Raw genomic sequence first — 26,079 nt, 5'->3', positions numbered from 1 at the left:
TTTCTCAGATAAGACTGCTCTTTTGCTCTTTTTCTGTACTTTATAAAGTTTAGCTTAAAAAAAAGGTTGATAAGGAAATTAGAGCAACCAGGGCAACGATCGGCTTTTCTTTGGTTGCCCTGGCAATGCAGGGAGGCAATTTTGGGAGGCAATTTTATTTTTTCTCTCCGGCTCTCCCTGTGGTTGCTTGTTCCCCCGCTCAGGTGTTTGCTTCGTGGGTGGCACAGTGTTCGCTATGATGGAGATTTGTTGCTCCGAGCGTGAAGAAAGCTCCACTTGCCTCTCCCATGCCAGCCGCTGTTCATGGTGCAGAAGATTCAGAGTGTTTTATTCCTTTTTCTCCGGAGTTTGTTGTGTTAATGCACAAAGCATTTTTGGCTCGCAAGACCGCGGGCCAGCCATCTTCTAAGTGCAAGGCAGCGGGTCCCCCGTCCAAGGAAAGGCCTTAAGGTTTCTGGGGCCTCGGGTGTCACAAGGATTCAGAGTCTGTGGCCAATCCGTGATGGGAGTCCGCTGGCAATGCTTCCTCAGAAGATTCTGAGAGGGGGTTGTTCCCGGGAGCTGGCTATCTGGACACTGATATGAATCAGCAGGGTCCTATTGAGGATCCGGGGCCTTGCTGGCGTTGGAAGGTGGTGATCCCAAAGTGATTTGCCTATTTCAGGAGGAGGAACTGGGTCCCCTGATTCCACATGTTCTGGTGGAGTTGGGCAGCGCAGTCCTTCGGGGGGGGGGGGGATCCTGGCCAGGAGGAAGTGGACCCAATTATGGCGGGCTTATGGAGTCCAGCCAAGACTTTATCTTTTCATAGCTTGGCGAAGCAGTTGGTGGTCAGGGAATGGGATACACCAGAGACTGGCCTTAAGGTGAGCAGGGCGATGGACAAGCTGTATCCCTTGCTCGAGGACACTCTGGAGCTCTTGCGGGTTCCAAAGGTGGATGCCTCCAGCCCGGCAGTCATGAAGAGAATGACCATTTCAGTTGCGGGGGCTGCGGTGCTGAAGGATGTGCAAGATAAGCTTGAGGTGCACCTTAAAAAGATTTTTGGGGTGTCAGCGCTGGGTATCCAGGCTGCTGTTTGCAGCAGTTTTATGCTTCGTGTGTTGCTGTGTTGGGTGCAGCAGTTAAAGGAAAACAAAGATCTGTCTCCCTCAAAGTCTCAGCAGGCGGAGCATCTAGAGGCCGCAGTTGCTTTTGGCTTAGATGCCTTTATGACCTCATCCGTACTTTTTCCAGATCAATGATGCTGGAGACTCAGCCAGGAGACTTTTATGGCTGTGGAATTGATCAACCGATGTTTCCTCTAAAACCCAGCTTGGAGCCTTGCCTTTTAAGGGCAAACTCCTTTTGTGAGAATCTGGAGCAACTTATAAAGCTTTTGGGTAAGAATAAGGTGCACAAATTGCCAGAAGACAAGCCTAAGGGGCCTAAGGGGTCTTTCTTGGGCTGCTCTCTGTATTGAGCCCAGAGGCGTTTTTGTCAAAGCATAGCTCTGACGGCAAAGGCAAGCCTCTGGGAGATTGCAGTCCTGGAACCAGTCCTTTCAAGCCCGTAGAGCAGGCAGAGAGAGATCCAGCCAGGGTTCTGGCAGAGCTAAGCCTTCACAATGAAGGGAATCGGGCTCACTCCTCAGTCCCAGTAATAGGGGATGTCTTGCTCAATTTTATGAGGAGTGGGCCAAGATCACGTTGGTCTGATGGATTCTAAGTGTGATAGAACAAGGTTATGCTTTAGAGTTTGCGCTGCCCCTCTAAAGTCTCTTTATGGTATCTCCCTGTTCCCTGGGAGAGAAGAAGCGGGTTGTGCTTCAAACTCTGGATTGCCTGCGAATGTTAGGAGCCATAGTTCCCATTCCTCGGCACGAGCAAAGAAAGGGTCGTTATTCCTTTTATTTTGTGGTTCCCAATAGGAAGGGACGTTCCGGCCAATTCTTGATCTGAAGAAGGTGAATCAGGCTCTCAAGGTCCCTCTTTTTTGGATGGAAACTTTACGTTCCGTCATCGCAGCAGTGCGGAGAGGGGAGTTCTTGGCTTCCTTGGATCTGACTGAGACGTATCTGCATATCGGGATCCACCCGGACCATCAAAGGTTTCTATGGTTCATAGTCCTAGGGTAGCACTTTAAATTTTGCATCCTTCTGTTCAGTTTGGCAATGGTGCCACAGACCTTCATCAAGGGAAGGAGGGAGGGTGTACTAGTGCACCCATATCTGGACGACTGGCTGAAACGAGTGAAATCGTGAGACCTATGCAAGCAAGCAGTGGAGTTGGTGGTCCACCGTTTGACTTCTTTGGGATGGATAGTGAACTTTTCCAAGAGCAATCTTCTCCCCTCACAAGTCTTGAAGTTTTCTGGGCACATGCTTTGATACCCACGTAGGGAAGGTGTTTCTCAATGAGGAGCGAATGATCAAGTTACAGTCCCAAATTTGGGGCCTTTTGCAGGCTCCGGGTGCCCAGATTCTGGGATTACCTACAAGTCCTCTGCTCCATGGCCTCTACCTTGGAATTCGTCTCTTGGGTATTTGCTTATATGAGATCTCTGCATCGGGCATTGTCATCATGATGGGACCCGGTATCGGAGCAGTTTCATCTTTCTCTACCGCTTACCTACTTGGCCTGGTTCAGTTTGTCATGGTGGCTGTCTCCTCACCATTTGAGCTGTGGAATGGACTTGGAGGTGCTGCAGTGTATAGTAGTCACTAGTGATGCCAGTCTCTCCGGTTGGGGAGCGGTTTGTCAGTCCCAGTCAGTACAAGGACAATGGTCGGCAGAGGAGGCATCGTGGTCTATCAATCGTCTGGAGACTAGAGCGATATACTTAAGCCCTCCAGGCGTTTTTGTCTCTGTTACACGCCCAGTTCGGATCTTGTCCAGCAATGCCACAACAGTGGCTTACACCAACCATCAGGGGGTACCAGGAGTCGAGCGGTAGCTCCGGAGGTGGAGATACTCATCTTGGGGGGAGCAACATCTGTCCTTGATAGCTGTCTCTCATAAAGCGGGAGCCGAGAATATGCAAGCCAATTTTCTCAGCCTTCAGTGGTTGGACCCCGGAGAATGGGAGTTGTCGGAAGAGGTGATGAGTCTCATTGCTGTCAGGTGGGGCGTTCCTCATGTGGATTTCATGGTGACTCAGTGGAATGTCAAAGTTCTTCGTTTCTTCAGTCATAGAAGAGAGCGAGCAGCAGAAGAGGTAGATGCCCTGGTTCTTCCTTGGCCTTGCGACGTCCTTCTTTACGTGTTTCCGCCATGGCCTCTGGTGGACAAGGTTCTTAGGAGAATAGAGATTCATCTGGGATGGGTGATCCTGGTGGCTCCGGAGTGGCCCCAGAGTCCTTAGTTTGCGGGTCTGGTCAATCTAGCAGTGGACAGTTCGTTAAGGCTGGGGCATCTTCCAAACCTGTTACGTCAGGGGCCCATATTTTCTGATCAGGCGGCTCGCTTTTGTCTAGTGGCTTGGCTTTTTAGAGACTATGTTTAAGAAAGAAGGGATATCCGGAAGATGTTATTACTACCCTGTTGCAGGCTCGAAAGACTTCCACTTCTTTGACATATGTCAGAGTATGGAGGGTTTTTGAGTCTTGGTGCACTGACCAAAGTATCGATCCTAGGCGGGCGTCAGTGGTGCAGATTCTGCAGAAAGAGTTGACAAAAGGTTTGTCATTTAGCTCCCTGAGAGTACAGGTCTTGGCTCTGGGTGGTTTTTGAGGCAAGATTCATGGAAAGCCCCTAGTGGCACATCTGGATGTCGTGCATTTTCTCAACGAGGTGAAGCATTTATTGCACTTCTGTTTGTCAAGTGTGTCCGTCTTGGAGCCTTAATTTGATCCTCAAGGGCTTGTGTACAGCACCGTTCGAACTGCTTAAGAGGGCTACCTTAAAGGATCTTACTTTAAGAACATAAGAAATTGCCATGCTGGGTCAGACCAAGGGTCCATCAAGCCCAGCATCCTGTTTCCAACAGAGTCCAAAACCAGGCCACAAGAACCTGGCAATTACCCAAACACTAAGAAGATCCCATGCTACTGATTCAATTAATAGCAGTGGCTATTCCCTAAGTAAACTTAATAGCCATTAATGGACTTCTCCTCCAAGAACTTATCCAAACCTTTTTTAAACCCAGGTACACTAACTGCACTAACCACATTCTCTGGCAACAAATTCCAGAGCTTTATTGTGCGTTGAGTGAAAAAGAATTTTCTCCAATTAGTCTTAAATGTGCTACTTGCTAACTTCATGGAATGCCCCCTAGTCCTTCTATTATTCGAAAGTGTAAATAACCAAGTCACATCTACGCTTTCAAGACCTCTATCATATCACCTCTCAACTGTCCTTCTCCAAGCTGAACAGCCCTAACCTCTTCAGCCTTTCCTCATAGGGGAGCTGTTCCATCCCCTTTATCATTTTGGTTGCCCTTCTCTGTACCTTCTCCATCTCAACTATATCTTTTTTTGAGATGCGGCGACCAGAATTGTACACAGTATTCAAGGTGCGATCTCACCATGGAGCGATATAGAGGCATTATGACATTTTCCGTTCTATTAACCATTCCCTTCCTAATAATTCCTAACATTCTATTTGCTTTTTTGACTGCTGCAGCACACTGAGCCGACGATTTTAAAGTATTATCCACTATGATGCCTAGATCTTTTTCCTGGGTGCCAGCTCCTAATATGGAACCTAACATCATGTAACTACAGCAAGGGTTATTTTTCCCTATATGCACTTGTCTACGTTAAATTTCATATGCCATTTGGATGGCCAATCTTCCAGTCTTGCAAGGTCTTCCTGTAATGTATCACAGTCTGCTTGTGATTTAACTACTCTGAATAATTTTGTATCATCCGCAAATTTGATAACCTCACTTGTCGTATTCCTTTCCAGATCATTTATATATATATTGAAAAGCACCGGTCCAAGTACAGATCCCTGAGGCACTCCACTGTTTACCCTTTTCCACTGAGAAAATTGACCATTTAATCCTACTCTCTGTTTCCTGTCTTTTAACCAGTTTGTAATCCACAAAAGGACATCGCCTCCTTTCCCATGACTTTTTAATTTTCATAGAAGCCTCTCATGAGGGACTTTGTCAAACGCCTTCTGAAAATCCAAATGCACTACATCTACCGGTTCACCTTTATCCACATATTTGCTTAAATTTGTTGGAGGTGGTATTCTTGGTGGCTATTTGTTCGGCCAGAAGGGTTTCCAAACTTCAAGCCTTGTCATGCAGAAAGCCTTTTTTATGCCTATCAGACTTGGGGGTATCGTTAAGGATGGTTCCGTCTTTTTTCAGCTTTTCTGAATCTGGAAGTTGGTGTGCCTCATGCAAAAGAATTAAGTCGTCTGGATTTCAGAAGGGCTTTTTGCGGTATTTAGAAGTCACTAACAGTTTCAGACTGTCAGATCACCTTTTTGTGCCATGGAGTGGTGCAAAAAAAGGGTCATAAGGCATCAAAAGCCATGATTACACGTTGGTTGAAGGAAGCTATTGGTTCCGCATACATCTATTGGAGTTGTCCTATCTCAGCGGGGTTAAGGGCTCATTTTACCCGGTCCCAGGCATTATCTTGGGCAGAATGTCAGCTAGTGTCTCCGCAAGAGATTTGCAGGGTGGCTACTTGGAAGTCTTTGCATACCTTTGCCAGATACTACCGATTGGACATCCAGGCTTCGGACATCATCAATTTTGGTGCAAGTGTACTTCGAGTGGGACTCTTGCAGTCCCATCCTTGTTAGGGAAGCGTTGGTATATCCCAGGAGTCTGGACTGATCTGGGTACATACAGGGAAAGGAAAATTGATTCTTACCTGCTAATTTTCGTTCCTGAGTCCCGCCCGGTGGTGGAGAGGAGATTTGGAGAGTCTGCTCAATCTGTCCTGTTTTTTGTCTTTATTGTCTGCAGAATAGCACAGGTTTGTGATCACTCCTTGAAGTTTTTATTGCTGTCCATTGTTGTAAATTGATTTCTCTTTTCCCTGCTCATTCGGGGGATATCGTTTGCTTAAATTTGTTGGAGGCATTGCGGTCTTAGTTTGGGTACATAGTAATACTGAAGGACTGCAGGTGCTATGCCTGGTTATGTGCTAGTGGCTGTGAAAATTTCTGTCTCTATCTGCTGGAAGGGAGGCAAAACCCAGGAGCCTGGACTGATCTGTGGTACTGCAGGTAAGAACCAATTTTCCTTTAAGAGCAACAAAGAGCTAGTAGAGCCAATGATTTAGGTGTGGTAACAGGGCTGCTTGGGGAAACTTGTGCTCCATGTGATTTTGATAAACAAAATGAGTAAATGAGTTTTCATTGATAAGGTGGTGGTGAGAGCCAGGGAGGATGCTTGCATGTATAGGGAGTGGCATAACAAGTGGAAGAAAAGAGCAATTATGTCTCTTTACAAGTCATTAGTGAGGCCTCACCTGGAGTACTGTGTTCACTTCTGCAGGCTGTATCTCAGAAAGGATATAGAAAGGCTGGAGATGGTGCAAGGTTTGTATGGGAAGGTCTGTGAGATGAGACTGATGGAACTTAATGTGTGTACCTTGGAAGAGAGGCGAGACTGGGGGGAGGGGGTATGATTATAGATATTTAAATACCTGAATGGTATTAATGCACAGGAGTCCAAGCTTTTTCAGTGGAAAGAGTCACAATTTGAAACTTCAAGGGGGATAGATTCAGGAACAGTGTAAGGAGGTATTTTTTTCACAGCGGGGGTGGTAGATGCCTGGACTACCCTCCATGAAGAGGTGGTAGTGACCAGGACAGTGGCAGATGTTAAGAGAGCGTGGGATAAATACAGAGGATCCCTTGGGGGCAAGAGAATGGTAATGAATAAATAAATGAGGGAACCGCACAGCCTTCATTGTGCGACAGTTGCAGCCCGGGGCAGTAGTGATATGACTGCATCATATTTCCTGGATGGTATGGATGTCCTGCTCCGAGCAGCAGTTGCCACTATAAAGGGGACACAGTGGGACTGGTGGTAGGGTTCCATGTGGGAATTTGATTTATTTTGGGTAAATGCACTATAAAATTACTTCTGGGCATTCTGGATGGAACTTTTGGTCTTTATGTGCTATCATTTACTATGTTACTATTGTGTTTGTGAAGAGCTTCTGACAGAGGTACTGTATAATGACTAAAATATTATTTATTGTGTAAATAAAATAAAAATGTTAATCTTGATGGGAAAGGATTTTCTCCAAAGTACTTACTTTATTTAGTTACTGCTTTTCATGAGACATGAAATTGAAAACCTAAGAAAATGCCATTGAGTGCTTGAAATGTTTGCATCAGAACAGACTAAAGAAATAAAAAATGATTTTCAAAGGCCCTTGTCTGCTCTTTGTTTGAAATTCTCACCTAGTTAATATCAGTGATTGAATTATGCTGGAGCAATGTGAAAACTAGTGCTGTATTGCCAAGGGCTGGGCCTGGACATTGGATAGATTTTCAGACTTGGTATTTTCTGTCTCGGTTACAGGATGAGCTAGCCCGTGTCCTTGTGACCCTTTTTGATTCACGACATCTGCTTTACCAGCTTCTCTGGAACATGTTTTCAAAGGAGGTTGAACTGGCAGACTCCATGCAGACCCTTTTCCGGGGAAACAGCTTGGCCAGTAAAATAATGACTTTCTGCTTTAAGGTCTGTATTATGTTGCAAGCTTCACTCTTAGGTGTGGATGTTTCTCAAGGACAAAAACGGTGTGTCATACAGTCCTGTATGTCCCCATAATGAACTTGAATGTTAAAGTGCCTTATTGTGAAACTTGAAGCAGAGATCACGCCCATCCCCAAACATAATTTATTTTATACCACAATATCCAGCATTCTGTGCTGTGTACAGTATAAAACATTCTTGCTAAAAACATATATAAACAATTATTACAAACAAAACTGCTTCTAGACTTGTTTAAAGAGAAAAGCTTTCAACTGCTTCTTAAAGGTGGATAAGCATGGCTCCATTCTTAGATGTTGCGGAAATACATTCCAAATGTCCTGTCTCTAGCCTCAGCCAAATGCACTGGATTAACAGATGGAACAACTAGCATATTGGGTCCTAATGATCTCAAGCTATGAGATGGCCTATATGTTTTAAGGAGAGAACTAAAAACATCAGGAGCATCAGAACTCAGGTCTCTATGAATTAGAAGTAAAATTTTAAAGCTAATCCAAAATTGCATTGAGACTCATTGTAGTGAAAAAAAATAGTGATATGTTATGGTTTCTTAATTTACTACTGGAAACAACTTATGCAGCGACATTCTGCACTACGATGGATGAAAAATAACTCCCAAGCTACGTGAAATATTAGAAACGGGAATTTGCGGACTGTCATAATGAAACACATCAGGGGCTTCCTTAGAAGTAAAGTACCTTAGAATCATAATTTCAGTTTAATCTTTGATCAAATAACCATTTATTATTTAATATATTTACACTTGTACTTCACGTGGGAGCCTGTCTTTGTATAGTAAGGGATGTTCACTGAATGGGTTGTAAAACATACCGCACAATATGAAACTGGCAGAGGTCTGCTTACTATAAGTAGGCCCAGTTACCCTGGGCCTGCCTTTTGCTGCTGTGACTGAGCCTTATTCCTTCCCCTCTCCAGGTGTATGGTGCTACATATCTGCAAAAGTTGCTGGAGCCTCTGCTCAGGGCCATTATCACATCACCTGAGTGGCAGCACGTCAGCTTCGAAGTGGATTCCACAAGGTTTGAGACATGGTGGGGAGGGAGGGTGATACTCATCCATCTCCATTATTTGTGGGTTTTTTCTTCATTATCTTTTTTTTTTTTTTTTTAATGCCATCCAAAGTATTTTGACAGCATCTGATTTTCCTAGTGTGTAGCCAGATGGACTTAGGACCAGTGGGTTATGTGCTCCCCTGCTAGCAGATGGAGACTGAGTCAGGTTTCAAAGCTGACGTCACCCTAGATGTACCCCTGCAGTGACCTCAGCCATTCAGTATCTCTCTGACTCCTACTGTCACGCTGGAACCTACTGTCTCAAGATTACTCGATTCGCCTTCACCTACCGATAGAAGTATGCTCTCGGCTCCAATGGTGGCTACAGAAAGTTCATCTAAGCAAGGGCGTAAACCTGTACCCACCGAGCTGGATTGTCCTCACAACACTCGCGAGCCTCTGAGGATGGGGAGCTCACTGTCAGGAACTGACAACCTAGGGACAATGGACCGAAAAAGAAGCAAACTGGAACATAAACCGCCTGGAAGTGCGAGCGGTCAGATTACATAAGAAATGCCATACTGGGTCAGACCAAGAGTCCATCAGGCCCCAGTATCCTGTTTCCATCAGTGGCCAATCCAAGTCATAGGTACCTGGCAAGTACCCAAATATTAGATAGCATGCCTGCAATTCAGCCACAGGCTCCAGGGGCAAGCAATCCATGTGATGTCAAACAGTGCAACAACGGTTGCCTATATCAACCTCCAGGGAGGAACAAAGAGCCACCAAGTGTCTCTGGAAATAGACCGGCTTATGGAATGGGCGGAGTTAAACCTACAAGGGAGCTCGGCCTCCCACATCGCAGGAAAAGACAACGTCACAGCAGACTTTCTCAGCAGGGAAAGCCAGGATCCGGGGAAATGAATGCTGTCAACCAGAGGCTTCTAGTAGATCTCTGGGGCCACCCATCCATCGACCTACTGGCTAATTCTCACAATGTGAAGGTTCCCCAGTTCTTCTGTTGCAGACGAGATCAGCGCTCCCAAGGGATCGACGCCTTCCCTCCATGGCCTCTACTGGGCAAGATCATCCGCAAGATCAAACATCACAGAGGATTAGTCCTTCTGGTGACCCCAGGTTGGCCCAGACGTTCGTGGTATGCAGACATGTGGAGGCTTCTTGTAGAGAGTCCTCTTTACCTCACCCCGCAGGGGACCTTCTCCAGCAAGGCTCGATTCTTCACGAAGATCCAATTCGATTCTCTCTTATAGTCTGGCCCCTGAGAAGGCTCATCCTACGAAGCGTGGTTATTCGGCAGCCATGATCACCACACTGCTCCACGCGTGGAAGTTCTCAACGTCCCTGGCATACATATGGATCTGGAGAATATTTGAAGCCTGGTACAAGAAGCGCGGGGTGCCCCCACAAACAGCCAAGATCCCCATGATTCTGGAATTTTTACAGGACAGAATGAACCAAGGATTGTCTCTCAACTCCCTGAAGGTCCAGGTGGCAGCAGTCTCCTGCTTCAGGGCTGAGGTGAATGGAAACCATTTGTTGGTGCATCCAGACTTGGCCCATTTCCTAAAAGGGGTTAAACAACGTTTACCACCCTTAAAGTGGCCGGTCCCCCAATGGAACCTCAATCTAGTATTGGACTTCCTAGCAGGGCCTTCCTTCAGACCACTGCGCAGTCTGTCGCTACTCCTTTTAACACTAAAGACTGTATTCTTGGTGGCGATATGCTTGGCTCATCACATCTCTGAATTACAGGTGCTGTCTTGTTGGGAACAGTTCCTTTGATTTACTCCAGGAACAGTACAGCTTCACACCGTCCCCTCCTCCTTACCAAAGATAGTCTCGGAGTTTAACTTGAACCAATCCATCTCCTTACCATCCACGGATAAACGCAAGGACACTGAAGACTACCGCCTTCTTTGCCATCTAAATGTGGTAGACTTTTAGGGCAGTATCTGGAACATTCAGAACAGGTACGCAAGATTCTTCACAGGGGAAAGAAACAGGGCAAAGCAGCTTTGCGAGCTACCTAGCTCGCTGAATCAAGGAAGTAATCAAGGGAGCTTATGTAGAGCAGGGGGAAGCCTTTACCCCTTCAGGTCAAAGCTCATTCTACCAGGGCCCAGGAAGTATTCTGGGCAGAAGCTAAGCTACTGTCTCCCGCCGACATCTGTCGAGCAGCGACGTGGTCCTCCTAACACACCTTCTCCTAGTTCTACCGAGAAGGCCCGAGAAGACACAGCCTTTGCTGGGGCAGTGCTAACCAGACCATGGGCAGCCTCCCGCCCCATTCGGGAATAGCTTTTGTACATCCCATTGGTCCGGAGTTCATCTGGCTACATGCTGGGAAATGGAGAAATTACTTACCTGATAATTTCATTTTCCTTAGTGTAGACAGATGGACTCAGCATCCCGCCCACGGCTGCCAGGAGAGGCGCCAAGGAATCGCCCATGTGGCGAACCTCGATTCCATATGAATACGGGTAAGTCGTTGCCCTATCCATAGTTCAGGGCATCTGTAGTATTGCTGGGTTTCAGCCTTGGTCCGGTTCCCGGCATGGACTTTACTGCTGAAGCAGCTGAAAGGCAGTGGGTGCAGAAAGCCGAGCACGGTGGTGACTGCTAAAGCCCTCTCCCCCTGTAGCTGGAGACAGTCTCTGTACTCAATCGGTAAGTGCTGAGCCCAGGTAAGTTTAAAAAAAAAAAAAGAGAGGATTCCTTCCAATTTAGACATTTGAGGGGTTTCGGTAAGACATCCTTCAGTCTCCATGCTCGGTGTGCCAAACCAATGACATTCCTGATCCCTTTGGGATAAGGGGAAGTGGGCTTCCGAGCGAGTTGAGCGGCCCCTTGGTGGGTTAGCTCTGTTTTAGGCTCAGTAGGCATACCTCATGGTAGGCCGTGGCAGCACCATCTTGCACACATATTTTGTATGCCTTCTATTGCCTTCCAAAGAGCGTCAGTATGCGCAGTGTGTGCCGGCTCTGTGCACGTAACATCACACACACCACTGCGCACAACGTAGCCGCATCTTCTAAGCGGAGAATTGAGGTTAAGTCAAGCGCACGGGCTGTGCGTACGCCATGCCATGACCTGCATAGGCGCCCAAAATCTGTGCACACAAAATTAAGTGCAAGGCAGCTGAACACACTATTTCCGCCCCTAATGGCTCCGGCAGCAAAGAAACATAAGTGCCATTCTCTCTTTGCTGCCTGTCATATTAGGGCTGCACAGTCTGACCTTGATTCTTACTTATGTTAGCACTGTGAGGAGGCCCAGGGAGAGTTGATCTTCCCAGACTTTACTAAGCCCGGATCCTCCCACTCTGAGAATGGGTCAGCCACAGCCTTAACTGGAAGTACCCCGGATCTGAGTAATCCCGGGGATGGGTCTTCCATGGGAGAGGGAAATCCAGCGGTGCCTACCCCAAGTACTCCCTGGGCTAGGCATGGACCTTGCGGCCTTCTTTTGGGTGGAATTTTTTTTCAAGGTCTTCAAGCCTTTGTACAGGCACAGTCTGCTTCACTTGCCCCTGGCCAGATGGAACTCCATCTGGTAGGGCTTCCCTTTCCCAGCCCAGGCATGTCTCGTCTCACTAGGGGTATCCCTGGCAGAAACCCAGACAGCACGGATGAAGAAGGGGATCCAGATTCCTTGGAAGATGGAGAAATCCCACCAGGTTTGGAACCATATCAGACCATGTTACGTTTCTTCCATAGAGGTGAAATGCTGGCCCTGAAGACACTGGGAGTGCCTGGGGTGGACTGTATGAAGGAACCAAAGAGGAATCCCATTCTGGTGTCTCTACGAAAAGCCTCTTGCTATTTTCCGGTGCTGCAAGCCATCCATGATTTAATTGACAAGGAATGGGATGCCCCTGAAGTGAGTTTTAAGGGTGGTCGAGCACTAGAAGCTCTATATCCACTGGATCTGGCGGCGAGAGGACGCCTGCATTTCCCTAAAGTTGATGCGCTGATTTGTGCTGTTTGGAGGTGAACAACTATCCCAGTGGAGGGAGGAGCGGTCCTAAAGGATGCGCATGATAGGGGGATGGAGTCCATCCTTATACAAGCCTTTGATGCGACAGCAATGACTCTACAGATTGCTTCCTGTTTTGCCCTGGTGGCTCACTTGTGCCTGCTCCTCTCTAGAGAGGTGGATCACTCAGGGGCATATTCCAGAGAAGCTATGGAGCCTGCTGCTGCCTTTTTAGCTGATGTGGGCTCTGACCTAGTCCGTACCTCGGCCAGAGGAATGGCCTCAGTGATAGCAGCCAGAAGACAGCTATGGCTGTGATATTGGTCAGTAGATGCGATCTCAAAGGCAAACCTCATAAGATGTCCTTTAAGGGATCACTCCTCTTCGGAAGTGAATTGGAAAAGCTGGCCAGTGCCCTGGCTACCGGAAGACAAGAGAAAGCAATTTCAGCGCCCCTCACCTATGAGGGGTTGATCCAGGGGCTCCCAACACTTTTGGCTCTACAGAAACTTGACTTTTCAGAGGACTCTGTCCTCAGGGAGGTCTCAATCCTTTCGGAGATGACAGCCGAAGAGAGGGGCAGGTTCAGGTTCTGCCCGAACTCCCCAATGAAGTTTTGCTGACCCATCCACGGAACGAGGAGATAGGGGGTCAACTATCCCTCTTCTACCAGCAGAGGGTTGAGATCACTTCGGAAAGTGGGTATTGGATGTCATACAAGAAGGATATACACTGGAGTTTCTCAGCACTCCTCAGGACTTTGTTCATGATGTCTCCTTGCCACTCCCAGCATGAGGCAGGCAGTGGAGTCTACCTTGATAAGGCTCCTCAGTTTGAGGACTATAATTCCAGTACCTGCACCCCAGAAAAATAGGGGGCGTTATTCCATCGTACTCAAGAAGGGATAGTTCCTTTCCCCCCATCATGGACCTCGAATGTCAACAGACACCTATGGTAATTCATTTCCACATAGAAACTCTGTGCTCCGTGATAATGACCGTACAGCTGGGAGAGTTCTTAACCTCCCTGGACCTTTCCGAGGCCTACCTTCATATTCCAATCTGGCAAGAACATTTATTTATTTATTTATTTAAAATCTTTTCTATACCGTCGCTAAGTTATCTACCATCGCAACAGTTTACATGTAGGCACATAAGTTAATGTGTGAAAATGTGTACTATAGTACATTCTAACAGGTTCCGTTAAAGGTTCGGTTACAATAAATCATTAACTACAAACAAATGTTTAGTGAAGTAGGTCATGACTGAGTGTACCAGGAAGGTACTGTTTGCTGGAAAAATTCACTCTTATGCTTTTACAATTAAGTTTATAGTGATGTGCTGTGCGTCGGTGCTCTTCTGCCTATTCCTTATTCATCAGTGTTTCCTCCTCTTTGTGGTACTGGGCTGCCATTATCAGTTCCAGGTGCTGCCCTTCAGTCTGGCCACCGCCCCCAGAACATTTTCCAAGATTATGGTGGTTGTAGTGGTGGCACTGAGAGAGAGGAAATCCTGGTGCACCCATTCTTGGACGACTGGTTGATCTAGGCGAAGTAATTGGAATTAGAGTCTCTGGGTGACAGCAGGGTGATGTCCCTGCTTCAGGAGCTTGGTTGGGTTGTAAACATGGACAAAAGCAGACTCAAGGCCTCCCAGTCCTTGGAATATCTGAGAGTCCGGTTTGACACCAAGCAGGGCAAGGTCGTCCTTCTGCCCTCGTGAATAAGGAAGTTGATATCCCAAGTGATGAACACTATGCGCCCCAAGGTGTGATGCTATCTTCAGGTTCCCAGTTTGATGTCAACCCTGGAGGGTAGTACTGTGGGCGAGGGCACACATGCTCCCTGCTGTCACGTTGGAACCCGCGGTCTCAAGACTATTCGATTTGCCTCCACCCACCGTTGGAAGTATGTTCTCGGCTCCAGTGGTGGCTACAGGAAGCTCACCTGGGCAAAGGGTGTATGCCTGTCCCCGCCCAACTGGCTGGTCCTCACGACAGATGCAGCCTCTGACGTTCCAAGGGCATTGGACCAAGGAAGAAGCACTCTGGAACATAAATTGCCTGGAAGCCTGGGCAGTCAGACTGGTGTGCCTACAGTTCAGCCACATACTCTACGGTCAGGTGGTCCCTGTAATGTCGGACAGCGCAACAACGGTAGCCTACATCAACCACCAGGGGGGAAGCAAGAGCCAGCAAGTGTCACTGGAGATAGATTTCCTTATGGAATGGGCAAATTACATCTACAGATGATCTTGGCCTTCCACATTGCAGGGAAAGACAACGTCAGAGCAGACTTCTAAGAAGGAAGAGTCTCTATCCAGGAGAATGGGCGTTGTTGGCCAAAGCCTTTCAGCGGGTGGTAGATCGCTGGGGCCTACCATCAATCGAGCTGCTGGCCGCTTCTCACAATGCGAAGGTTCCCTGGTTTTTGTCGCAGAAGAGATCAGGGATCCCGAGGGATCGATGCCCTAGTTCAGACCTGGCCGGAAGAGGACTTACTATACACCTTCCCTCCATGGCCCCTGCTGGGCAGGGTCATTCGCAGGATCAAGCGCCACGGGATTACTCCAACTAGTAGCCCCGGATTGGTCCAAGTGTCTGTGGTATGCAGACATGCGGAGACTCCTGGTGGAGACCCCCCCCTGTGCATCCCGCCACACCAGGAATATGCTCCAGCAAGATCCGGTCCTTCATGAGGATCTGACTTGATTCTGTCTTATGGTTTGGCCCTTGAAAGGGCTCGCCTGATGAAGCGTGGATATTCAGCAGCAGTAATTACTACTTTGCTCCACACATGGAAGGTCTCTGTCTTTAGCTTATGTGCAGGTCTGGAGAGTATTTGAAGCCTGGTCGAGGAACGCAGTGTTGCCTCTCGGATGGCTTGAATAAAGGGTTGGCCCTTAACTCCTTGAAGGTCCAGGTAGTGGCTCTCTCCTGTTTCAGGGCTGAGGTTAACGGAACCCGCCTGTCAGTGCATCCGGACGTGACCCGTTTTCTGAAAGGGGTAAAACACCTCTGGCCACCCCTTCGTTGACTGGTTCCCTTGGGTAATCTTAATCTAGTTTTGGAGTTTTTGGCAGGGCCCTCCTTTTGACCACCGCGCGCAGTCTTTCCTTGCGCTTATTAACCCTGAAAATGGTGTTCCTGGTGGTGATTATGCTTGGCTTGTCACATCTCTGATCTACAGGCATTATCATGTCAGGAACTGTTCCTCCAGATCATTCCGGGAGAGTTACAACTTCGTACTGATCCATCCTTCTTGCCCAAGGTAGTCTTGGAGTTTCATTTGAATCAGTCCATTTCGTTGCCATCCCTAGATAGGCACAAGGACACAAAAGAGTTCAGTCTCCTCCGCCATTTAAATGTCAGTAGACTTTTGGTGCGGTATCTGGAAGTGTCAGAACCGGTGAGCAAGATGGACCACTTGTTTGTCCTTTATGGTGGAAGGAGACAGGGCGAACCAGCTTTGTAGGCTACCATAGCTCGCTGGATCAAGGAGGTGGTCACGGGAGCCTATGTAGAGGCAGGAAAGCCAATATCCTTTCAGGTTAAAGCTCACTCCACTAGGGCTTAGCAGTATCCTGGGCGGAAGTTTAGACTGCTGTCTCCTGCCAAAATCTGCCGGGCAGCAACATGGTCCTTACACACCTTCTCCAGGTTCTATCACCTAGACGTTCAGGCCTGAGAGGACGCAGCCTTTGCAAGGGCGGTGCTAACCAGATCAAGGGAAGCCTCCCACCCCAATCGGGAGTAGCTTTTGTACATCCCATTGGTCCTGAGTCCATCTGGCTACACGCTAGGAAATGGAGGAATTACTTACCTGATAATTTCGTTTTCCTTGGTGTAGACAGATGGACTCGACATCCCTCCCACGGCTGCCCAAGAACAGTGCCAAGGAATCATCCGTGGAGTGGATATCAATCTCAAGAGGTTACGGGTAAGCTGTTGTCCAATCCCTAGATCAGGGCACCTATAATGTTGCTGGGATTCAGTGTATGTTTGGTTGCGTACAGTTAGTTTTCTGTTTTTTATCAAGTTTTTTTTAATAGTATGTCCACAATGGCTTTTGAAGAGAATACTGAAGGGCTGAGGTCACTACAGGGGTGTATCTAAGGGGACGTTAGCTTTGAAACCTGACTCCGTCTTCATCTGCTAGCAGGGGAGCATATAACCCACTGGTCCTGAGTCCATCTATCTACACTAAGGAAAATGAAATTATCAGGTAAGTAATTTCTCCAGTATGATTTTAAATGTCTTGCATCAGCTCATCACGATATGACGCTGGATAGCTCAGCGTTTAAAAATTCACCTAACTGTGGCAAATGACCCCAACTTTCCCCATGCACACACCTCAAGTCCAGATCATTGCCCTGAGGGTGAGCATCTGTGGGCTCCAACTACTCTAAGGCAATAATGTTCTACAAGCAGACATAAAGGTGAAAACCATGGTGAAAATAGACTTGGTGTACTGAATGGTATTTCTGTTCTCACATTATACAGTTTCTAAGTACAGAGTTGCATATTGGTAATATTACTGTTGTATACAGCACAAGAACAAAGACATCTTTCAGGATTGCTGCTGCCACTATGCTGCTGGTGGTGCTCACTTATCATAGCCAGTCCTCCAGCCAGAGCTGCAAATATTTATATTGAATCAAAAAAGCCTTTATGATCTTCTAGACTGGATTTCCTTAGGGTTCCTTCACCAGTGAATATAAGATTGGAAGCTGCAAGACTAGTGGCAGTGAGTTATCAAGGTCCACTACTTTGGCATGCACTTACAGTAAATATGCGTAGAGAGTCTAACTTTTCTAAGTTCAAAAGGCAATCAAAACCTGGCTTTATAATCAAGCTATTAACTGCTAAGTGGAGCTTCCTGGTTCTTGTCCTATTGGTTTTCTGATTCTTATGATTGTGTTTTAAAATAAGATATATATCATATTTGAATGTATAGTATTTGATTTTAACTGTAAACTTTTATTTATTGAAAAGGCAGTATAGAAAATCTAAGAACTTGTAATATTTTGGTGTTTCCTGGAGATTTGCTTTTGATAATGCATCTTGCTTGTTGGTTCAATAAAATACTAAATTACAAAAAAAAAGGTAACCTAAACGAAAGGGATCAGTTTGCAAGATTAGTCTGCAGTTTTTTTCCTTCTACCAAATTGTTTTTAGTGAATTTTTCACAGTTTATATCTCATAGAAGACCCAGTGTTCCAGTTCAGTGATATATAGTGACCAAACTGTATGTCAGTGCAGCAAAACCATTTCTGTTCACACTTCAAATTTATCCATGCGCCCAGTTCATGCAGTCTGTGGTATCCCCTGCTATCCAGATGTTCTTCTGCTTTTATGTAGTTTGAACCTTTCTTACAGACAAATGTTACATTAATATAGCTTGTCTGATAACTTAGGACTTCAGCCTAATGGCTGTTTTCACACTTGCGAGCAAGGCTTTCAGTGCTCTCAGGATGGCACAGTGACCAATTTTCCGTCTCCTTTAGGCTGGATGGGATGGAAAGTCTGGATGAAAACCAGCGCTGGCTGCTGCAGATGACAGAGAAATTCTTCCATTCAATAATTACTTCCTCTTCAGAGTTTCCTCCCCAGCTGCGAAGTGTCTGCCACTGTCTGTACCAGGTATGCTGGGGGTGACATATTTCTGCTTTTATTTTCCCTTGAGAGTTCTGACTGTTAACTGTTTGGTCCATAAATACCCCCCCCTTTTTTTTTCCAGACTTTGCTCCTTGTTCAACTTGTCCTGCCAGGGCTGTTGCGCTTCTTTTCAATTTTGTTTATAATCTTTTTGTCATTTTGCAAATTTTTGAGTGTTTCTTATATGTTTATGGGTTGCAGTTTTTCTAAAAATAAAGCAGGCGATTTTCAAAGCCATTTGTCAGGGTGACTTGGCCTATCTGAAAATTGACACTGCCACCCCTAGATAACCATCTGTATGGGCTCCACGGTTGGACTAAGATGGAGGAGTAGAATGATTGCATATACATGCTCTTTTGCTCTCCCCTCAAGTTGCACACAAATAGATGCAAAGTAGATGGGGTGCTTTTAGCATGCTTGCTTTACCTGGTTGATTTTCAGAGAGGAAAAAGCTTGCTACAAAGTACCCATGGTAAAAGTCCCTGCATACTGGCGGCCATGCGAACAACTCAGAATTGCCCCCATAACATTTCTGTTATCTACATCAGGGCACAGATTTTGTGTTAAGTAAGGCTTTTATGTTTATTAATGCAAATTCATCTTTTACTGAAATCTTAAAGAAAATAGTTTGTGGTTAAAACTGGCAGTGGGAAATTTAAAGGCATGCTTTATTATACAAATCTGAATTTGAGGTTCAGTGTGTAGAATCTTGCTAGTTCTGTCGTGACTTTATCACTTCCGACCTCCCTCAAAACTGCTTCACTTTTGCCAATACTGATAGTACTGATTTTGGTAATTTTTGCTCTTTATCTTCTCTCCCATTTCTCCCATTGTTTGAGAATCTGTGGTTCTCAAACAATTAACTTGATATCTCAATGTTTTCCCAGGACAAGCAGGATGGTAGTCCTCACATGTGGGTGACGTCACTGGACGGAGCCCTATCACGGAAAACTTTTCTGTCAAAGTTTCTAGAACTTTTGACTGGCACACTGAGCATGCCATAATCCCTGTAGCTAAAGGGGTCTCTCTTCAGTCTCTTTTTTCCCACGCTGCAGTTTGCCTCGTGGTTAGGAGCTCTGAGAAATTTCTCACACAATTTTCTTCACAGAAAAAACTTGAAGATTACTTCATTAAAAAGTTCCCTCATAGGGGTCTCCCATCTCGACAGTGTTTTTCATTGCTCGTTGAGTAAAGTTCACTGTCCCCGGTTGGTTCCCGCTCCCACCTTTTTTCGGTGTCCGCAGGACATTGACCGTTTTTGGGCCACAACCTCTGCCATTATGGAAACAGGTTTCAGAAAATGTCCGGAGTGCCCCCGAACCATGTCTATTACCCACCCATATGATGTCTGTATGCTGTGCCTCGGCTCATCACACGATGTTTCTCACTGCCCAAGTTGTGCCCAGATGACTCCGAAGGGTAGGCAGGCTCGCCTAGACAAGATGGATTCCCTGTTTAAAATCAAGTTGACTTCCTCGACGTCCACACAATCATCACCGGCAGGAGCATCGAAGAAATTAGTCATCAAACCTCGCCGGGAGCACCAGGGCAGCGGTGACCGTCCGTCACAGACTGTCTAAGGCATCTATATCATCTACCTTGGTGCTGGAGAAAGACTGGACCGAGCACCGAGGGAAGCACCGGCACTGACGTGAGTACTCCCGGTGCCGGCACTGCATCGGCCTTGATGGCCATCGAGCCGCTTGTGAAGAGGACACGGGTAGAGGAACCCTTAACACCCTCTCCACCCGAAAAACCATGGTGATCCCCACCGATATCGGTACTGGGTGCTGAGCCCCCACAAGTCTCTGTGGAGGTGCCAGTAGCGCCTAGCTTGCCACCCCTTGTAGCTGTGATATCTACACCAGCTTTCAGGGAGGAACTGGACGGTTTTATCTGCCAGGCAGTGCTTGATGCTCTTCAAGACTTATAGCCATCAATGCTGGCCCCCATACTGGCACTGACATCAGAGCCATCGATATTTGCACTGTTGCTGACCAGACTGGATACACTCATCGGTGCCCTTCCAACACAACCAGGGCCACCGATGCCAAAGCAACCAACAAAGCCTCTGAAAGCCCTGATTCCCGTTCCGGAGTCCTCAGATGACAAAATCAGATTCCAGTCCCCTTTCACCGATGCCGGAACTGATGCCTGGTCCATCAGGGCTCTCGGGACCGAGAGGCCCTCGTTTTCCATCGATGCCTCCGGTGCTGCCGAAACCCACATCGGTGCCACCGCATCTTCCATCGAAGGATCCATCAGTGCCAACACGTCCTACCATACCAATCTTCTTCCCTCCTTCAGGATCTCGACTAGAGACCTTTTCTGACACATGGGAAGATGTTGACACCGACACATCCACGGAGGATATCTTATCAAACCATCTCCTCCGGAAGAAAGGAGAAAATCTCCCCCAGAAGATCTCTCCTTTGCCAATTTTGTTAGTGAGATGTCAGGGACAATTCCCTTTGATCTAATTACAGAGGAGGACACACTCCATAAAACATTGGAAGTTCTCCAGTTTGTTGATGTTCCAAAAGAAGTCATGGCTATCCCTGTACATGAAGTGCTAGTGGATCTGCAGCATCATCTCTGGAAGCATCCTTGTGCTGTTCAGCCAGTAAATAAGAGGAGAGATGCAACTTATCTAGTCCAACATATTCCTGGATTCCAAAAACCACAACTACCCCCTCAGTTGGTTGTAGTTGAGTCTGCACAAAAGAAGGCCAGAAGACTGCGACCACACTCTTCAACACCTCCTGGCAAGGACCAAAAATTCCTTGATATCTTGGGTCGCAAAATATTTCAAGGTTCCATGCTAGTGTCACGAATAGCTGCATACCAACTTTACATGACACAGTATCAAAGGAATCTCTGGAAGCAGATTCAGGGAATAGCGACTCTTCCCCAACAACAGCAAGATAGTTTCAACGCCATACTACAGAGAGGCCTTGAGGCTGGGAAGCATGAGGTTCATGCTGCTTACGACTCCTTTGAAACAGCTTCTCGCATGTCAGCGACAGGAATCAGCAGCAGGAGGTGGGCTTGGCTAAAAGCCTCTGACGTGAGACCTGAAGTCCAAGACAGACTTGCCAATTTGCCATGTACCGGTGAAAACCTATTCGGCGACAAGATACAAGACACAGTGGCTCAATTAAAAGACCATAATGAGAACCTGCAGCAATTATCCACAGTGACTACCGAGGCCCCTTCTTCTGCAAGAAGATCCACTAGAAGGGACCCTAGCAAACCATTTTATCGCCCAAGCGGATACTACCTACCTGCATCTCGCGTGAGGCCAACTAGGCCATCTCAGAGAGCACATCCTCGACAGCCCAAGACATCCAGGCCTCAGCCACCACCTCAAACAGGCCAAGCCTCTGGATTTTGAAACCTTTCCAGAGAACAGCAGCCATCTCACAAATCCAGATCCACATTTGCCAGTAGGAGGTCGAATTCACCATTTCATAACCAACTGGCTCAACATTACCACAGACCAATGGGTGATATCCATCATAACCCAGGGGATACCATCTAAACTTCCTCATGGTACCCCCGGACTCACCATCCAATCCACTGTGGATACACAAAGATCACACAAATTTTCTAGAGTCAGAACTGTCCACCCTTCTGGGCACCAGGGCTGTGGAACCTGTGCCCCGGGCACAGCAGGGCAGAGGGTTCTACTCCTGCTATTTTCTAATTCCAAAGAAATTAGGCGGCCTCCACCCCATCTTAGACCTCTGCAATCTCAACAAATTTCTACAAAAAGAAAAATTCAGGATGGTGTCCTTGGGCACCATGCTTCCCCTTTTGCGAAAAGGAGATTGGCTCTGTTCTCTGGATCTTCAAGACGCTTAAGCTCACATTCCAATATTCCCACATCACTGCAAGTAACTGTGTTTCCTAGTGGGACATCAACACTTTCAGTACCGGGTCCTGCCTTTCGGACTTGCCTCAGCACCCCGTGTATTTACAAAGTGCCTAGCAGTGTCTGCGGCCCATCTACGGAAGAAAACCATACACGTCTTCCCTTACCTGGATGACTGGCTCATCAAGAGCCAATCCAAGCAAGGAGCTCTCGACGCTCTCAAGCTCACTGTCAATCTGCTACACTCATTGGGATTTCACATCAACTATCAAAAATCCCACCTGACTCCATCTCACCTCCTGACTTTCATCGGAGCAGATTTGGATACCACAGTGGCAAAGGCCTTCCTGCCCAATGACCGTGCCACACTCTCCAGACTAGCTACATCTCTGTGCACAAAGAAAACAGCCTCAGCCCATCAATTCTTAATGTTGCTGGGCCACATGGCTTCCATGGTCCACGTCACTCCTATGGCTAGGCTGGCCATGAGAATAACTCAATGGACTTTGAAATCTCAGTGGCTAAAAGCCACTCAACCGCTTTCATCCCAGATTCAAGTAACCCACCAGTTACGTTTATCGCTTCTCTGGTGGACGAACAAAGCCAACTTGCTAACAGGTCTACCCTTTCAACAACCAGTTCCGCAAGTAACTTTAACCACAGACGCATCCAACTTGGGTTGGGGAGCTCATGTGAACAACCTTCAAACTCAAGATACTTGGACACAGCTCGAAGCAACGTTTCAGATCAACTTCCTAGAGCTTCGAGCTATACGTTATGCTCTATATGAGTTCAAGGACTGCATTTCACACAAGACTGTTCTCATACAAATGGACAAACAGTTACAATGTGGTACTTGAACAAGCAGGGTGGCACAGGCTCTTATCTCCTCTGCCAAGAAGCCGCGCAGATCTGGGCCTGGGCCCTTGCACACTCCATGTATCTCCAGGCCACTTATCTGGCAGGCATGCAGAACGTAGTAGCAGATCGCCTCAGCCAACAGTTCCATCCCCACGAGTGGTCTGTGGATCCTGTGGTAACAACCAGAATCTTCCAACGCTGGGATCAACCAACAATAGACCTCTTTGCATCTGAACTGAATCACAAAGTGGACAGATTCTGTTCCCTGCACAGACAACCAAACTAGTTAGCCAGGGACGCCTTTGCTCGCCCCTGGAACACAGGTCTCCTATATGTGTATCCCCCGATCCGGCTGATAGCCAAAACCCTCGTGAAGCTGCAACAGGACAAAGGGTCATTGATACTCATAGCCCCGTATTGGTCTACAGGTATGGTTCCCCATGCTTCTTGACCTCTCGATCAGAGAACCCATTTGTCTGGGCATAGCACCCACTCTCATAACTCAGAACCAAGGCATGTTATACCATCCGAACCTTCAAACCCTATCCCTCACAGCCTGGATGTTGAAAGCTTGATTCTGCAACCGGTCAACCTTTCAACTGATGTCTCTCAAGTGCTTGTAGCTTCACGAAAGCCTTTCACATGAAAATCCTGTCATTCTAAGTGGAATAGATTTACCATATGGTGCATGCAAAAAGGTATCTACCCTTTTTCCTGCCCCACTCCGTCTCTATTAGACTATCTCTGGCACCTTTCAGACTCTGGTCTCCAGACTTCTTCGGTGAGGGTACACCTAAGTGCCATTTCAGCGTACCATAAGGGAGTTGGGGATGCCCCTGTAACAGCACAACACCTTGTGAGTAGTTTTATGAGGGGCCTACTACAACTCAAGCCCCCTCTATGGCCACCAGTCACTGAATGGGACCTGAATGTAGTACTTACAAGGCTCATGTGCTCCCCATTTGAGCCTTTGCACTCCTGCAATGTTAAATTTCTTACATGGAAAGTCCTCTTCCTAGTAGCCATTACATCTGCTCGAAGGGTTAGTGAGTTATAAGCACTTGTCACATACTCACCCTATACAAGGTTTCTGCATGACCGAGTGGTCCTCCAACCTCACCCTAAATTCATTCCCAAAGTGGGTACTGACTTCCACTTGAATCAGTCTATAGTCTTGCCCACATTTTTCCCAAGGCCTCACTCCCACCAAGGCGAGAGGGTTTTACACACCTTGGACTGTAAATGTGCACTTGCTTTTCACCTAGACCGCACTGCAGTCCATAAGAAATCCACCCAACTCTTTGTTTCATTCGTTAAAAACAAACCAGGAGTAGCAGTGGGCAAACAAACTCTCTCCAACTGGCTAGCAGACTGTATCAAATTCTGCTATGAGAAAGCGGGCCTTCCTCTCCAGGGACGAGTGAAGGCACACTTGGTGAGAGCTATGGCAACTCAGCACACTATCGTTCAGTACCAATTGCCAAAATCTGTAAAGCTGCAACATGGAGCTCTCTTCACACACTTGCAGCACATTACTACCTGGACAAGGAAGGACATCAAGACTCTGCCTTTGGCCAATCCTTCTTGAAGAACTTATTTCCAGTAAAATCCCAACTCCTTCCACATCCAATCTGCTGTGATTTTCAGGCTGCCTCATTTTTCCCAACAGTACACCACTTCTTGTGTATGTTGCACAAGTTGCACGCTGTTGGTCCTCTCAAATATGAGTCAGCCTGTAGCTTTCTAATCCACCCACATGTGAGGACTACTATCCTGCTTGTCCTGGGAGAAAGCAGAGATGCTTACCCTGTAACAAGTAAGAACAGCAGGATGCAGTCCTCACGAAACCCACCCGCCACCCCACGGAGTTGGGTCCGAAATGTTTTATTTTATTTTTTTGCTCGCACCTTTTGCTACAAATGAGAATGAAGGGAGACCCCTGTTGCTACAGGGATTATAACATGCTGGGCATGCTCAGTGTGCCAGTCAAAAGTTCTAGAAACTTTGACAGGTTTTCCGTGATAGGGCTCCGTCCAGTGACATCACCCACATGTGAGGCCTACATCCTGCTGTTCTGGGAGAACAACTGTTACAGGTAAGCAACTCTGCTGTCACTCAATACTGGACCAATGTCAGTTTGGTTTCAGACCTCACCATAGTACAGAAACATTACTCTTATCTAGTATTGATATAATCTTCCATGGATTTGATTCCGGAACTTCTTACATTCTCATTCTTTTAGATCTGACTGCTGCTTTCGATACTATCAACCATGACATAATCCTTTCACGTTTTGCCAATATTGGCCTGGCTGGAGCAGTTTATTCTTTGCTCAGATCATATTTACATGATAGTTTGCATCGGAAACATCTACACAAGGCCGCTTCCCCGTAGTTTCCTATTAATACTAGTGTTCCCCAAGGCTCAGCATTATCTGTGGCCTTATTTAACATATACATTGCCTCTGTTTGCACCCTCTTTCCACTTGAGGTCGTTCATACCATCTCTACTCTGACAACATCCTTTTCTACTTTCTGATCAAACATAACTAGCACTCTACTGCCCGATTTATAACCATCTGCCTATCATCCATTAATGCATGGTTATCCCATAACAAACTCTGTTTAAATCTGTCAAAGACCGAGATCATGATATTAGGCAACTCTGCGCCTTCTGACATGCCCCATATGTTTTCTTTGGGCAATATCACATATCATACTGCTCGAATTAGTAATGAAATCTCACATTAAATCTGTTTTACAAACTTCTTATTTCCTAGTGTGTAGCCAGATAGACTCAGGACCAGTGGGTATTGTGCTCTTCTGCTAGCAGATGGGAGACGGAGTCAGATTTCAAAGCTGACGTCACTCTAAAATATACCCCTGCAGTAACCTCAGCTCTTCAGTATCTCTCAGTCTCCTAGCAGATGTGGACACTATCTCACACACTAGAATAGTGTTAAGAATTACAGCAAAGAAGAAACAAAATTTACCTTAAGGAAGATTG

The 26,079-nt window shown here is 46.8% G+C and overlaps 1 protein-coding gene across 9 annotated transcripts in view; it reads left to right on the top strand.

Annotated features, from left to right (window-relative positions):
• NF1 (neurofibromin 1) overlaps positions 1-26,079 on the top strand; it is a 527,350-nt gene that overhangs the window by 210,935 nt on the left and 290,336 nt on the right. For all 9 annotated transcript variants that reach the window (XR_003858146.1, XM_029611915.1, XM_029611920.1 and 6 more), the window contains exons 27-29: positions 7,480-7,641; positions 8,611-8,714; positions 18,188-18,323. Coding sequence is in view for 8 of the 9 variants with exons in the window: in XM_029611915.1 (XP_029467775.1) it covers positions 7,480-7,641; positions 8,611-8,714; positions 18,188-18,323 (402 nt within the window). In the remaining variant the exon portion in view is untranslated. The remainder of the gene's footprint in view (positions 1-7,479; positions 7,642-8,610; positions 8,715-18,187; positions 18,324-26,079) is intronic.

This window comes from Rhinatrema bivittatum, chromosome 8 (genome assembly GCF_901001135.1).
Source record: "Rhinatrema bivittatum chromosome 8, aRhiBiv1.1, whole genome shotgun sequence".
Classification (NCBI taxonomy): domain Eukaryota; kingdom Metazoa; phylum Chordata; class Amphibia; order Gymnophiona; family Rhinatrematidae; genus Rhinatrema; species Rhinatrema bivittatum.
This window is presented reverse-complemented; position numbering and strand designations above follow the sequence as displayed.